Source organism: Solanum tuberosum, unplaced genomic scaffold, assembly GCF_000226075.1.
Source record: "Solanum tuberosum cultivar DM 1-3 516 R44 unplaced genomic scaffold, SolTub_3.0 scf00042, whole genome shotgun sequence".
NCBI classification, from domain to species: Eukaryota; Viridiplantae; Streptophyta; class Magnoliopsida; order Solanales; family Solanaceae; genus Solanum; species Solanum tuberosum.
Genome location: NW_006238967.1, coordinates 2483208 through 2498315, shown reverse-complemented (window position 1 = coordinate 2498315; position 15108 = coordinate 2483208). Strand labels below are relative to the sequence as shown.

Below are 15108 nucleotides of genomic sequence, written 5' to 3'. Positions count from 1 at the left end.
ATTCTTACCTCCTGACATTACTTGTGTTTGTTCTTCTACGTGCCCATTTGACCCTAAATTATGATTTAAAATTATAAGATAAAATCATCAAAAATAAAATTGGAATTTTTATAGAATCAAATTCGAAAATCATTTCTATGACATGAAATTATGAAATAAAATTAAAATTTTATTTGGATAAAAGAATGAAAAATCATTTAAAATGAAATGGAGGGAGTATTTCCTTTCACTATCCAAGAACTTTGGTACTGCACAGATTCCAAACAGAGCTAAAAGACAATTAGCCAAAGGACAACATACTGTCAAACTTGTACCTCTCAGCAGATACTTCCTCTCACTACAGTAAAAATATTTTTAATGACATTAACAAAAGAATGTTAAATTTTTATGGTATAATTGTTATTGAATTTAAAATTGCTAGAATGCTAATTGTCTTAGAAATATATTTAATGATAATTAAACTATTATAATTGTTGTTAAAAATTAATTTTGATGTAGTGTCTGTTTATTTTTATAATTTGAAAAATTAAGATAATTTATTATAATGTATAATTTATTTTTTAATATTAAATGATTTAAAAATAATAAAACAAAATTACTATTTTATTTATTGCATTTTAAAAGATATGTCGAGTCAAACATGAAGAAGAAAAGATGACGAGGAACTAGTACCTTGCTTTACAACCCCTTCACATCTTTTTTGCCTCTTCAGCTTTTTTACACAAAAATCAAGTAAATGCACTCTCAAAATTTCATCTAAATTCTAACACTATAACCAAACCCCATTTCCTTCATTCTCCTCTCCAAAACAAAATGTTCATGCCCTGGTGTTTTTCTCATATTTTCTTTCTTTATTTTGCTCTAAATGGTAAGTAAATCTTGTTTTTTACATTTTATATTTCTTTATGGATTTTTTCTGAGTTTTATAAGTTTCTATAAAATTAATTTTGCAGCTGCAGTTGGTCATGAATCAGTAGAGCTCTCAACTCTTGTGACTTTTCCAAGAACTGACATTACTACTAGTGCAGTTTCTTTGCCTATTCAAGATCTTTATGGAGTGTCCACTAGTGTTCTTGAAGCTGAAAATTGGCTAAGAAGCAATGTTTTAGCTCACTATCCAGCTACAAATATCACTACTATTCTTGTTGGTCATACTCTTTTGTGCAAAATAAATCAAGAAAACAGAATGAGGTTAATCTTGCCATCAGCTAAGAACATTTACTATTCACTTACAAGATGGGGTTTGCATACTGAAATCAAAGTGTCCACTTCTTTTTCTTCCAACTGTTTGGACCAAGATTCTGGTTTGTACAATCTTGATTTGGCTCAAGAGTATATTAAACCTCTTCTTGACTTCTTTCAACATGTTAATGCACCCTATGTAGTGAACTTAGGATATTTGGATGTAAAGATTGAATCTTTGATGAATAGTCATATAGGGTCTATGAAAAAATTGGGAAATTTTAGCCTAAACAAGATTTTCTTGATTAATGAGAAACCAAAACAGGGAAGATCCTTAAGTAGAAAGCTATCAACTTTTGACTCAAAATACAGTAATTTTCCTTCAAGGCCAACCCCATTAGCCCCAAATCCAAATCTGCCATCTCCAGCATTTGCTGCTAACAGTCCACTTCCTCCATTAATTGGAAACATTTCACCTCCTTTTGCTCCTGAAATGGCTCCTCCATTGTTCAATCCTATTAGCCCTTCTTATGGACCTCATTTGCCACCTTGTATACCATCTCATGGTGGGGGGTGGGGTGGAGTTGGGGGTCCAGTAGGTGCACCAGCAACAGGAGGTCATGGTAGTAGTGGGCTATGGTGTGTAGCTAAGCCTAGTGTACCACCAGAGACATTGCAAGAGGCATTAGATTATGCATGTGGTGAAGGAGATGCTGATTGTGAAGCTATTAGTCCTAGTGGAAGTTGTTTTTACCCTGATACTGTTGTGGCTCATGCTTCTTATGCTTTCAATAGTTACTGGCAGAAAACAAAAGGCAATGGTGGTACTTGTGGATTTGGAGGCACAGCTATGCTAATTAACTCTGATCCAAGTAAGCACTTTCTACAATTTGAAAATTACTCCCTCCATTTCAATTTATTTGTTTGATTTTGAATCTTGATGTCATCAATTATGGAATGTGTATGAAGTGAATAGTAGCATTAAGTAACATTATATAAGCATTGTTCTTCTAGGCAAAATTAGGTAGAGATAGAAGCCCCCTGTCCCAAAATAAATATCACCTTAGAAAAACAATTGTTGACTTAGTAAACTATACCTTCTATTTATTATTTTTCTTAATGAACGTCAAATGAGCTACAACAAGACTTACTTTGGGATGGAAAGGAATAAAAAATTGTCTAACTACATTTCTCTGAGTATAAGGGTCATTCAGAAGATGAATGTAAACATTTTTGGTATGCTATTGCAGGCTATCTCCATTGTCGATTCATTCTTGCATGATACAAGTAGAGAATGGAACTCTGGAATGCAAATTGAATGGAATGAAGGTGCTGCCATGAAGAGAAATGGGATCAAGATGTTGAAAATTTGTTTTTGGTGTCACCTCTAGTATAAATTTGTAGGAATTAGGAGTTTAGATGAGCCAATGGGCACTATAAAACTCTGACTAGTGACTTCCATTTTTCATATTGCACAATATTTTGTACTTGTAGTTTAGCTCTCTACTCTGCCCTTGCTGGTGCTAATGAAGATATGAGTCGAATTCTAAAAAAATGCACTATTTTGGAGGATCTGACACACTTCCGAGCATTGTTAAATAAAGAGTGCGAGCAACATGGTAAAAAATCATGGTCCCAAGACTCCCAAGTTCACTTTGATCTATTGATTAAATTCTTTGAGCTCCGCATTCGATCCTAGATGAACTTTTGCAACCTACTGGTAACTTCATCAGTTCTTTGATATAGTATACAAGGGTTTGACTTCCTTTTTCTAGTTCCTCCAATATCATTCAATTAAACAATACTCAATCTAATATGGTGGCTGAGTTGATTGAGTAGATAATCTGAGAATCTTTCCAATGGAAGTCTTGAATTTGATACCACCTCCATGTGTTTCTCGGTTGAACTTATCATACGAAACTTGTCTAGTGCAGTTTACATATCCTGATCCCCAATACATAATAAATATATAGTCCCTTTAAGAAGAGAAGGACACAACTTGTGATGAACCAACAATTTATTGGCTTTGGTTCTCTTTTTATTCACAATTAGTTTGACGTCTGAAAATCCTTCAGCTTAACAGTTCAAACTCCATCGTGCACAATATTTAAGCTATAATCCCACTGTCACAAACACACCAACCCTCAACCACGAAAGCTATCAAAATCTATAGCTCGTGGAGTGAAGGGTTGCGGACAGCATATAAGCTGCCCAAACATCCCTTGTGTCCGATGCAGGACTGGATGTTGCAATATAGCTCTGTTGATTAAATTACTAAGCAAGAATAAATCTGGACAGAGACATGGGAAACAGCTTGCATCATCTATATACTATCAAGAAACATATATCACTTTCTACGTAGCTGAGAGATCTATGTGAGATGCAATCTAAAAGCATCGGCAATGTGAGACCAAAAATGGCATACTGCAAGTGTAAGGCTAACAATGGATTTCTGTACAGATAGTCTAGGGATCGGATATCTATCTCACTTATACATTAGTGATCACCTTTCGTCATGTCAATTACAGCTCCTTCCAGGTCATTCTGCCTTCCATCAGCACCATTAGTCATGTCGACCAGTGCTCCTTCCTGGTCATTCTGCCTTTCATCAGCACCATTAGTCATGTCGACCCGTGCTCCTTCCCGGTCATTCTGCCTTTCCTCAGCATTATCATTTAAGCCTTTCTGCAAAAGATGAGTGTTGGTTGGTATGTTAGAACCTCAGACTAAAGCGATCAGAGAAAAGAGCAGCTGGATACTAAGGTAAAAACTAATATGTGAATCGCAGAATTCATCAGCTGCAAGGTTTCAAATGCATATTCTCTTTTCAGCTATTATTCTTTTATCAAGGACATCACATCTATAATCTTAACTAGAGGTTCTTCAATGTTTTGACAATTGTGTTATAGATCTCTATGCCCGTCGGTTGAACATTCTTGCAAATAACTTTTTGGTTTCCAATTTTTAGCTTGGTTTGAAATCAGCACAGTAACAGACGTTCGGTAGCCAGTTAGAGTTGTGCAAGTATTAGTAATGTAGAGATTGGTTAAGAGTAAATTTATGTATTATTTTATGTAGGGATTAGTTATTCATGTATTAGTTATTTCACCTTCTATCCTGCATAAAATAACACATAGATTCCTCATAACTTATGTGGGGTTTCTAAATTGTTAACCAAACGTCGTATTAATTTTATACATAAATTAATTATATCCTATTTACCTACCAAACATCTTATACGTTATACGGAAATTAATACATGGACAATTTATTTCTTATCCAGCCACCAAACGACTCCCACACATAGGGACTACAGAACTCAATTTTCCACCATGCCTCTTTTCTTTTGGGTTCTAAATGAAAAACTACCAAATATCATTTTGATATACACTATATATTTAACACACGCGTCTAAAATTTTCTAAACCATTGAACCAGGAGTCAAGTAACAGATAATGTGTGACAAAGGAGGGGGAAAAAGGATAGCAGGCTCTGTCCATTGTTAAGTCAAAGTTGTACTACTTAATTTCAAAAAAAGTCAAAGTTGCACTACCCAATAAGTGCACTGAGTCTCAGAAAATAATCTTACCAGTTGTGTAATTCCTTCAGATGGCGTGTTCCGTAAAGAAGACACACAAGGAAGAGAGCAGCAGAATTTTGAACAGACTATCCCTTAAAATATCAACGGAAAGGAAGAGCTAGGAATACAAGATATAGAAGTGTTTCATTTATTGTAAAAGCTCAAAGATCCCAATAATTGGGGTTGAGACGGTCCTCACATTGAAACAACTTTAGCAAGTCTGCGTGAGCAGTTATAGGAACTAAGATAACAAGCACTTGATCACAAAGCTATTCTACAAGTGTGAATATACCTTTTTAGTTAGAGTATGAGCTAAAATAAGTTCATGTAACTTGCGCATCAGCATTTCTTCCTCAACCTACACGTAGAACAACATACATAACTGATATTTTAAATTGAAAGGCAAATGGAAAGAAATCAAAAGCAACAAAAATTTACAAGCGGCTAATAATAATGAGTTTGTCTCAAAGTAGTCACAATATCAGCAGCCACAATGTCAGTTTGAATGCTGATGCAACATGGGTGACAACCCCCCCGGCTCAGGGGGTCTTCCTATTGGTAAAAAGCTACCAGGGAAAATCAATGGTACTATTGGTTTACCCTGATGTTCTACGACATACACGATAGTCATCTTGCAGGACGTCCAATAACAGTGGCACTATAGATAATACTTTGTTGTTCTACTTAATTAAGTTCATCTAAATACAAACCAAATTCACCGTAAATGAAACAATCTCTTTTGTTTTTCATTTGAAAATCAAAATCTCTCATCAAACGAATGCTATCTCAAGAGCAAGTTAAACAATTATTGGATGACTAATAGATCGGTCTCCCGATGGCCTAGTCAAAATGTTGTTATCCTAATCTCCACAAGCTGATTTTCCGAACTATGCATTCATGTAGATGCAAGAATATCTTAAAGATCACGAGCCTAAAGCACAATTTTGTTAGACATAAACCAGCTTTTATATGGCCCACTTTCACTCGTCTTGAGAAAGCAGAGAAACATAAAACATTAAATGGGCTTCATAGCATGGATAGAGCGAGTCCAAGATTTAGAACTAGAAGGTTATGTATTAGTTATATTTATGTACTGTTTTCAATATCTTTCATCTATAGATACAACCTTATTTAAAAAGTACTAATTATTATTCTTTATTTTTTTTGGATGACCGTGGGGTCCAAGCCAGCTTTCGCGCACCTCCTAATTCCACGGGATACCTGCCACCTCCCACCAGCAACAGGTACTTGGTAACCCTGTCCACCAAGGCTAGGATAGATGGAAAGAATCACCTAGTGTTTTTGTCTTCGCTGGAATTCCAATTTGAGACCTCAAGGTTCTCACCCACTTCATTGACCACTAGGCCACACCCTTGGATGCTAAAAGTAATAATTATATTGATGCGGGATATAGAAATAGAGAGCATGAACTCCTATAAGCAGTACTTGCCTCAGAAGGATAGCTTCTATGAATCCCTATATAAGCTTGGGCAAAGTGGACAACATTGGTCCAAGGTTGGCAGAAGGAGTACATAGAGATATTGCTGGCTGGACAAGCATGGAAGAGTTGATGGTCGATGAGGTTGTTTACAAGGACATGGGCACACAACACGGGAAGTGGACAGATTTTAGCTTTGAGGCCTTTGAAGAGGGTGTTGATATTGAGAAGGGGGTCCTCTCAACTTTGATGGATAAATTGATCCATGACCTAATGTGAATTAGCCTCTTCTGGCTTTAATCAACATCAAGTTTGATACTTTAGATTTACTACTTTACTGCTTCCTTGTGCATTGTTCTTTTCCTCATGAAAGGCGGAAATCTTAATTTAAGCAAGAGATCAGTGGCTCAAGTGATTGTTCATATTTATGTTCTAAGATAGGATCAGGGTTTCCATGATAGAAGGGTGCATTATCCTTCGAACGCGAATGCACAATGAGAAGCCTTTCTGCCAATGTTTTCACTGATTTTGAGTGTGATATTGATAGGTGATCCCAGAATTAGTAGAGCATGTTGAGGGTTTGAGCTCAAACTCAGCTCTTCTGGCCCCTCTTTTACTCTACAAAAGCACTACTGCTAGAATTTTTAGAACAGAAACATTTCTATATTTTTTAGAAGAAGATTCACATTTCTATATCAATGGATGATTTAAACTGAAATCTTTATTATTATTACCACTACACTATTTAGAGAGAGTTAAACAATTTTCTTTCAGCACAAGTGTTTATTGTAAATTTTCTTAACTATAAAAATTACTATGATTTATAATACTACTTACCTCCAATATAATTTCCAAAAAGTATAAATAAGACATGATGATTTGAGTTCAAAATGGCAATGGACTTAAGAGAGCCGTGACACGAAGGAAAGCCAGAAATGTGGTCCTACTGGGAACGCAAGGAGAGCTTAATAGAATTGTTAAACAAGCGTAAAGGGCTAAATTGAATACCTGAAGCCTGTGCAATTCATCCGACATTGCTTTATGGGCATTTGAGAGTAGTTCACTTTCTTTCTCCAGATGCCTACACCACAAACATAAAAGGAAAAATTAAAACCCACATACAAAACTAAAAAAAGAAAAGAAAACATACTGCACAGAAACAGAACAATACGAAGAAGGTGAAAAGAACTTAAAAGAGCAATTACTTGAAGGTTTCTCCTGCATATTTGGGATCCATTGAAAAAAAATTGATCTTCTTCCACGAACCTTTCAGTGGGAAATAAACCTTCACTTCAGTTTCAACAGGAGAATCAAAGCTTTAAACTGATTCAGAAAATCGCAAGGAATCCTAACAATGGAGAAACAATGAAATTATTTCCAGAAGGAGGAAGAAGAAAATTGCTATTTGGATACGTTGGTCTTTTGTTGCTGGACCTACTATGAGATCCCCAAATAAGGATTGGTTTGGATCAAATTGGCCGTCCCAAAACTACAATTCGCACGAATACCCTATTTTGACATCATCTTTCCTAATTTTTATCTTTAGCACTTTAAGTAATAAATATAGGAGAGACTATTTAATTACTTGCTAATTCTCCCTATAGTTTGAAATAATTACATTTTATCTCACTATTTAATATTTCATATAAGATTTCAAGTAAGATAAATGCGAATTACACTAGATACACACTATATACATGTATCTCGTATGATTCGCATATATCAGATAATCGAGCAAGATATGAGAGTAGCGAGCGAGATAGGAGGAAGGCGGGAGAGGAGAGCGAAATTTGTTTATGTATCCCAGATACATACGAATCCGCTTGAATAAGTGTATCTAGAACAAATTACACATAATTTTGACTCATTTATCCCGAGATACATGTATCTGGGCGTATTTGGGCGCACCAAAATCTAGTAAGATTCGTGATATTGAAAACCAGCATGATCTAAGTAAATAGTTCCTAACCTAATGATTTTTCTCTAAGTTACCCTAAAAAATAACCAAAAATATCCTAGACAAAAGAAAACGCAAAAGAAAATTTGCAAGATATAAAATATGCTTTATGGAACAAAAAATTGACAAGGCAAATTCACAAGACACAAATTATGCCTTGTAAGACAGAAATTTAATTTCAGAACATTATGCCTTCAAGTTCATAACCCACAAATTATGCTTTACTTAGTTCCTACAAAACATGTTTTATAGGGCATAAGTTCAATTTCAGAATATTATACTTTAAGAAGTTCATAACCCACGAGACATAACTTAGTTCCTACATAAGTTATGTCTTATAAAGCACAAGTTTAGTTTTAAAACCCACAAAATTAAGCTTTAAGGGGCATAACTTATTCCTACAAATGTTTGTTGGACAAGACATATGTTATCTAAACTTATGCCTTGCGAATTGGATGCTATACAACTTATGTTGGACAAGGCAAATATTCTCTAAACTTATATTTTGCGAATTAAATACTACACAATTTATGCTGAACAAGGCAAAAGTTCTCTAAGCCTCGAATAATATTTCATCAATCCAAGTCATGGTAACCAACAACACTAGATGGCAAAATGCACTAAAATTTCCATCTTTTAACTTGAGCCAAAATGAAATTTATATTCACATGACACTACAAAGAACCAAAGACTATAAAGAAGTATTCTAACATGAAAATGGATACATAAACAAAGGATAACTACAATATTGATTGAAATTTCCAGATTTTGATTAATGGATAGCACTAAAATCAAACCGAACTACACTTAAAAAGAAAAGAAAGCAATCAAGTTCTCAGCCACATTTTCGAAAGCAAAACAGTTCCAACACGTAAAGGACTAGACACGCATAGGAATGAGCTAACGATAAACCTATGAGCCAAGTTGAAACGAGATTACAGTGAGTTACAAACACGACATCAATAGCTGAAATACAAGAGAAAAACAGCCAGCATTCAAGTTATGCAAGAATTTAAATAAATCGTAAGAGATTAGGCTAACATGATGAGAAGCTACAACTACACATTAAAACGACAAAGAAGACAACCAAAACACAAGTAAACAGTGAAGAAAGCAAGAGTATACAGCAACAAATCTCAAGTTGAAGCTAAATGAACACTATTATCATTTCGAGTGAGACAAGGCAGTGGCTCAGCTAACTATAGAGGTAACGACTATGACGAACAATATATAACATCCAAAGTGATTTCACTGATGCTTAACTCACGTTCACAGCTCAAAAACTCAAAGAAAAGTGAAACACAATACAAGGAATCAACTCCGCATAACAAAACCGGTACAAAGAATGTCATACAACACACTATATCGTAAGAGAGAACGGAGTTACCTTTCTTAGAGCAGCTTTCCGGGATAAGAATTGGAGGAATTGTCCGATTCGAAATTTGAATTCCTTAGACAAGGTTGAAAGCTGTAATTTGTACACAATTTCCTCAAGGGATTGAAATTGAGAGCCCTTGATTGTTGAGCAAGGACGAGGAAGCACCGAGATTTTGACACCTAGATGATTCGAGAAGAGGAGGACGGGCGATGGTTGGTTTTCCGGGTTTGCAGCGCGAGAGAGAAGAGGAAGATGTATACTGTATTTGTTGTTGTTGTAAAGAGAATTGGTCGGCTATTTGAATTGTGAGGTGGAATGGATTGTTGATTGTATGTTGTTGGGCTGCTGGGTCTTGTGGTGTAAAGAAGAAATGGGCTTAATTGGGAATTGGGAGTAAAGGAAAATGGGTCCAAGATTGGAGGCAACAAAATGGTTGGGTTTGCAATTGGAGAGATGGCCCAATTATAGCCAATTGTAGTTAATAATTTAGCCAAAGTTAATAAGTGAATCCGGCTAAAGATTAAATAAGACGAATTATAACTAAATAATCTAAAATTATAACCATAATTTAAAGAGCAACTTTCACATATAACAAACACAAAAATCATATTTGTATGCTATAGGTATAATTTGCATAATTGCGCTCCATAGCAAACATAAATATGTATATTTCACTATACATATACAAAAGAAAGCAGTTGTATATACTTTGTTTCTGTTTTGGTATACATATACAAAAGATCAATTGTATAATCTGTGTTTGTATAAAACGAGAAGGAGAGAAAGGCAAAAGAGAACTGGGCAGGAGAATATTTGTATTGTATAATTATAAATGTATAGGACGAAGATATATGTATTTGCATGTGTATATACAATTTTCTCTCGCTTTATACAAACAGATACGCAGTTTATACATTTCTATATGTATAAGCGAGAGAGGCGAGGGAGAGACTGGCGAGCGAGATCTGGGAGAGTGTCAAGCGAGATTTGTGAGAGGGGAACGAAAATATATATACACACACAATTTTCTCTCACTTTATACAAACACAAACACTATTTTATACTATTTGTCGTTTGTAATAAAAGCGAGAGAGGCGAGGGAGAGAACGAGAGTGGTGAGCGAGATTTAGATAGGCGAAATAGCAACAGTTTGCTATGGGGTACAATTAAATCAAACTATGTTTATAGCATTTAATTTGAATTAATAGTTTGCTATTATATACAATTTTCCCTAATTTAAACTAAATTAATTTAATAAAATATTTAACTTAAATATATTAAATCTTTTTAAGATGACTTTTGAATATTCATAAAATATACAAATTATATAAAACATATTTATTATTTTAAAATATTACAAAAATATTAAAATCACATTAAAACTTGAAATATATTTTGAATTTTTTAAAAGTTAATTCTTTCAAATCGTTTGAAATTAAAGAAGCTTGAAAATTAATTTATATCATGGATGGTCAAAATTGGGTGTCAACAACTGTCCCTCGTTTGACTTGGATTGATGAAAGAAATTCGAGGCAAACGAAATTGACGAATCCAATTTTGACTACGTCTCCATCTTTCAGAAAAGGGATTTGGTACGGACTTAAGGAATTATGGCCGAACTCCAGAAATGGATTTCCTACATATCTCAACCTATATGATAATTCAGGTCACTTGTAGTTCAATACGCTTGATTTGACGCACGATTCTGAAAGGATTCAGAAACTATCCCAATACCAAATTATGAGGGCACCGGAATGCTCGATCGGGGATAAGATTTAAGAGAGAATGTTGGAGTATATCCGAGTTTTTAACATTGATCTCTACTACATATCCCTCGACTCAGGAAATCAGACTGTTTGTAGTTTGACTTGATCGATTGAAAAGGAAACCCAGTATGCTAAGATAACCTTTGGTTCTAGAAGAGTGACAAATAGGTCGAATTACGAAAAATAGGCCTGCAATCTCTTAGCCATGAATATGGAGCTCTTCACATTCATAAGTAAGAACTTACATAAACATAATTTCCAAAATTATTGGTGAATTATCACTCATATTGGAAAGTTGCCTCCGATGAGAGCCGAAGTTTCCGGATGCGAAATTGAAACTAATAAGCCTAAAAAAAATACCCACATGCCTTTTGATAGGGGTGTGATTTGATTGTGGTGGAAACCGCTCCTCAGCTCGCGTCTAAAGAGTTTGACATTCCTCTTTGTACTATGTTCCAGTTCACTGCTAAGAAAAAGTTCCACGTTATGCTGCAGCCTTTTTTATGTCGTCCACATCCACACCTGTGGTTTGTTTGAGAATTCATCCTCTTGGATGCTCTTGATAAAGACTGAGATAAAACTCATTAGTATAAAATGTAATTCAAATGGAGAGATAGTGTATTTTACCATGTCGACACTTAGCTACTCCCTTCAAATACTAGACGTCAGCCTCTATCAATTTGACGTAAAGCAAATAAAGCTTATACCTCATATTTTCAATATAATTCTTCAATGTACTATTTCTTTCATATTGAAGTAATAAGAAATATACTGATGTAATACGTTGATGACTTTCTTGCAATGAAGATACTGATGAGGCATCACTAGGCAATGATAATGATAGCGATTTTCTGAAATGAAGTTGGTGCCTCACTCGGCAATAAGGATGATGCCTCACTGGGCGGTGACGATGATGATGACTTCTTGGTGCTGAATGAAGATAAGGCCTCACTGGATAATGGCAATGATACCTCACTAGGCAATGAGTTAAAAATGACTTTTCGACGCTGGATGAAGATAAGGCCTCACTGGGCAATGATGATGATGATAACTTCCCAATGCTGAATGAAGATAAGGCCTCATTGGGAAATGACGATAATAATGAATTTTGGTGTTGAATGAAGATAAGGCCTCACTTGGTGATGACGATGATGATGATTTTCTAGTGTTGAATGAAAGATAAGGTCTCACTAGGCAATAACAATGATGATGACTTTTCGATGTTGTATGAAGATAAGACCTCACTAGGCAATGACGGTGATGATGACTTCCCGGTGTTGAATGAAGATAAGGCCTCACTAGGCAATAACGATGATGATGACTTCCCGGTGCCGAATAAAGATCCTTCTCACTGGAAATGACAATGATGATGACTTCCGATGTTGAATGAAGATAAGGCCTCACTGGGCAATGATGATGATGATGACTTTCCGTGCTGAATGAAGATAAGGCCTCACTAGGCAATGACGGTGATGATGACTTCCCGATGCTGAATGAAGATAAAGCCTCACTGGGCAATGACGATGATGATTAGAGCTGTCGAAATGAGTTGGCCCAACCCAACCCAACCAAACCCTAACGGGCTAGAGAGTTAAATGGGTTAGGATGGTCAGACCCTTTAAATTAAAGAGCCTATAAAATAGCAGCCCAACCCAGCCCTAAGCGGACCACGGGTTAAGACGGGTTGGCCCTTCAACCAAAAATTGAACAATATTGCTCTCTTAGAAAGAATATCTAAGAGTATCGAACGTTGATGTCTGATGAACACGACATCAATACATACAAAAATTCATTTATGAATCACAAACTTCGGTGAATACTTACAAAAATACACAATAGAAAACATAAGATTTAACAGAAAAATGTTGATCATTCCACCATTCCTCCCACAAAATATTAGTTGGTTTAAAAGATTTCCAGCAACACAAGGCAACCCAAAAACTTAACAAATCTAAATTGCTAAATATTACATAACCCATTAATTAAAGTTTTACAACTCCGCTTCCGCTTCCGCTTCCACTTGTACCATTGATCATATTTGAATCAACATGTGATATTGTTTCCTTAAGAAGTTCATCTTCTTCTACGATTCACCATATAAAATGTTAGTTAGATAATAATTAACAAATACTTTCAAAAAAAGAGTGATATTAATAGATTAGATAGAAAAATATTACCCTCATTAGGTTGAGTAAACCCATGCAATCAATTTCTTGTAGTGACAAGAGTTTGGACATTTTCATGATGGATACAATTTCTTTATTTGGTAACAACACGACCACAAATACAAAATGTTGATTCAGATGCTACAGTGGTAATTGTAACACTAAGAATATCTCATGCCATTACCGAAAGATCTGGATATTTTTTTTCCATTATCCTTTCAATACTTAATAACATCCATCTCATGAAAAGTCTCATAATCGAGCTTTTGTTCCTCCAAATAAAGGTCCAATTCTGACTTTCTAGTAATGCAAATAGATGTACACTCAAACTCATTAAATTCCTATTAATTTGAAACATGAAATATGACAACGATAAGAAGACGAACCACATCATAACAAGTAAAAAAGTAAATTGATTTTAACTTCAAATAAAATAGTAAAAGGTAACTCATTTTTTTTGTCTAACTACGCATTAAATAGAACTACAAAAACCATCCAGTAAACAAAATTAGTTCTAAAATGTGTAAGGGGTTTTAATCACAACCCATCAAATTAGAGAATAGAAGTGGTTTTAAGAAAAGATACAAAATGATTTAGAGAGAGAAATTAGATACTTACCGCAAACAAAGTAGACTTCTTTTGTTTAGATTAATTTCCTTCTTCAGTTGGTTTGGGCGAATAGTAGAAACAGTTGCCCCAATTTGATTATTTGCATACCGTTCGTAGAGCTTGTATAATTTTAACTTTATATGCCGAAGAATAGTTCAACTTTAAGAAACAATATTCTAAAAGTTGCTTCTTGAAGCGAGGATCCGGAATTGCTCCAAATGAGAGTATAAAACTATATCTATTCCAATATTTCTGAAACTTGTTGAACATTCTTACAACCATTTGATTAATAACTTCATCTAAATTACTTGAATTCTCCTTCAGCAATAGAGTTGTAAAAATGAGCTTGGCCCGCCCATTAAGTCGATCCAACTCAACCCTTGAATTAAGTGAGGTTGGGCCTACTTTTTTGGCTCATTTAGGAACGAGGCTTTTTGGCCCAGCCTCATTTGGCCCGCTAACCTTGTAGGCCCAACCCGCGAGCCTTAGATCTTATCCTGTGGGCTATGAATGTTTAAAAATATTTTTTATATATATATATTTTTAGTAGTGTTTTATTTGTAAAGATTTTATCAATAGATATTTTAAAAAATATATAAAATCAAGTCCTTTGCAAAGCTTTTACATTTTAGGGCCATGAGCCCACTAAATTTTCTTTATTGCCCAAGCCCATTACTCCATTAGGATTTTGATTCATTTTTATAAGTATATATATAATGGTATGTATTCTCTTTTGTCTTTTAAACGTTAGCAACTTTCTCTTTTTAGGCATTGCATTAGGGTTTTGAAGTTTTAGAGTTTAACAAATCTTTCCAAACTCGTTCGAAGTTCAATTTCCAGATCGACATTGATACATGCATACATCCATACAAGTAAGAATCTATCATTTTTCGATTTATTTCTTCTCCAAAAATGAGCTGAACTTCATCCTAATCGAGTTCATCTTTTGCAATAGTTTCATATATAATATTTTTTTCCTAATCATTTTCTTGGTGCATGATATCATGTGTATTAGTTGTGTTTTTCTAATGAG

At 34.8% G+C, this 15108-nt stretch overlaps 2 protein-coding genes across 4 annotated transcripts; one reads left to right on the top strand and one right to left on the bottom strand.

Moving 5' to 3' along the window:
- The first annotated feature begins 819 nt into the window (after window positions 1–819).
- On the top strand, window positions 820–2464 carry LOC102588651 (glucan endo-1,3-beta-glucosidase 1-like). Its single transcript, NM_001288504.1, is given in 3 exon segments — window positions 820–868; window positions 954–2054; window positions 2433–2464. Coding segments are annotated over 3 exon segments (1182 nt in total).
- Window positions 2465–3436: 972 nt separating this feature from the next.
- LOC102588109 (uncharacterized) lies at window positions 3437–9821 on the bottom strand. Of its 3 annotated transcripts, none has more exons than XM_006343146.2 (5): window positions 9545–9821; window positions 7406–7548; window positions 7209–7281; window positions 5055–5120; window positions 3437–3867 (listed from the first exon to the last, which is right to left on the bottom strand). In XM_006343146.2, the coding sequence occupies exons 2-5, from the start codon at window positions 7435–7437 to the stop codon at window positions 3679–3681; spliced, it is 360 nt and encodes a 119-aa protein (XP_006343208.1). In that variant the 5' UTR covers window positions 7438–7548; window positions 9545–9821; the 3' UTR covers window positions 3437–3678. The 3 variants fall into 3 exon arrangements, with proteins under 3 accessions (XP_006343208.1, XP_015162327.1, XP_015162328.1); XM_015306841.1 differs by having other exon boundaries at window positions 7406–7466; XM_015306842.1 differs by lacking the exon at window positions 7406–7548.
- Window positions 9822–15108: the final 5287 nt, after the last annotated feature.

Coding starts and splice junctions, on each gene's coding strand:
- LOC102588109 (XM_006343146.2), bottom strand. CDS start 7,437: ATGGATCCCAAATATGCAGGAGAAACCTTCAA. Junction 7,282..7,405: donor TATGCAGGAGAAACCTTCAA/GTAATTGCTCTT, acceptor TTTGTGGTGTAG/GCATCTGGAGAAAGAAAGTG. Junction 5,121..7,208: donor ATGAATTGCACAGGCTTCAG/GTATTCAATTTA, acceptor TTCTACGTGTAG/GTTGAGGAAGAAATGCTGAT.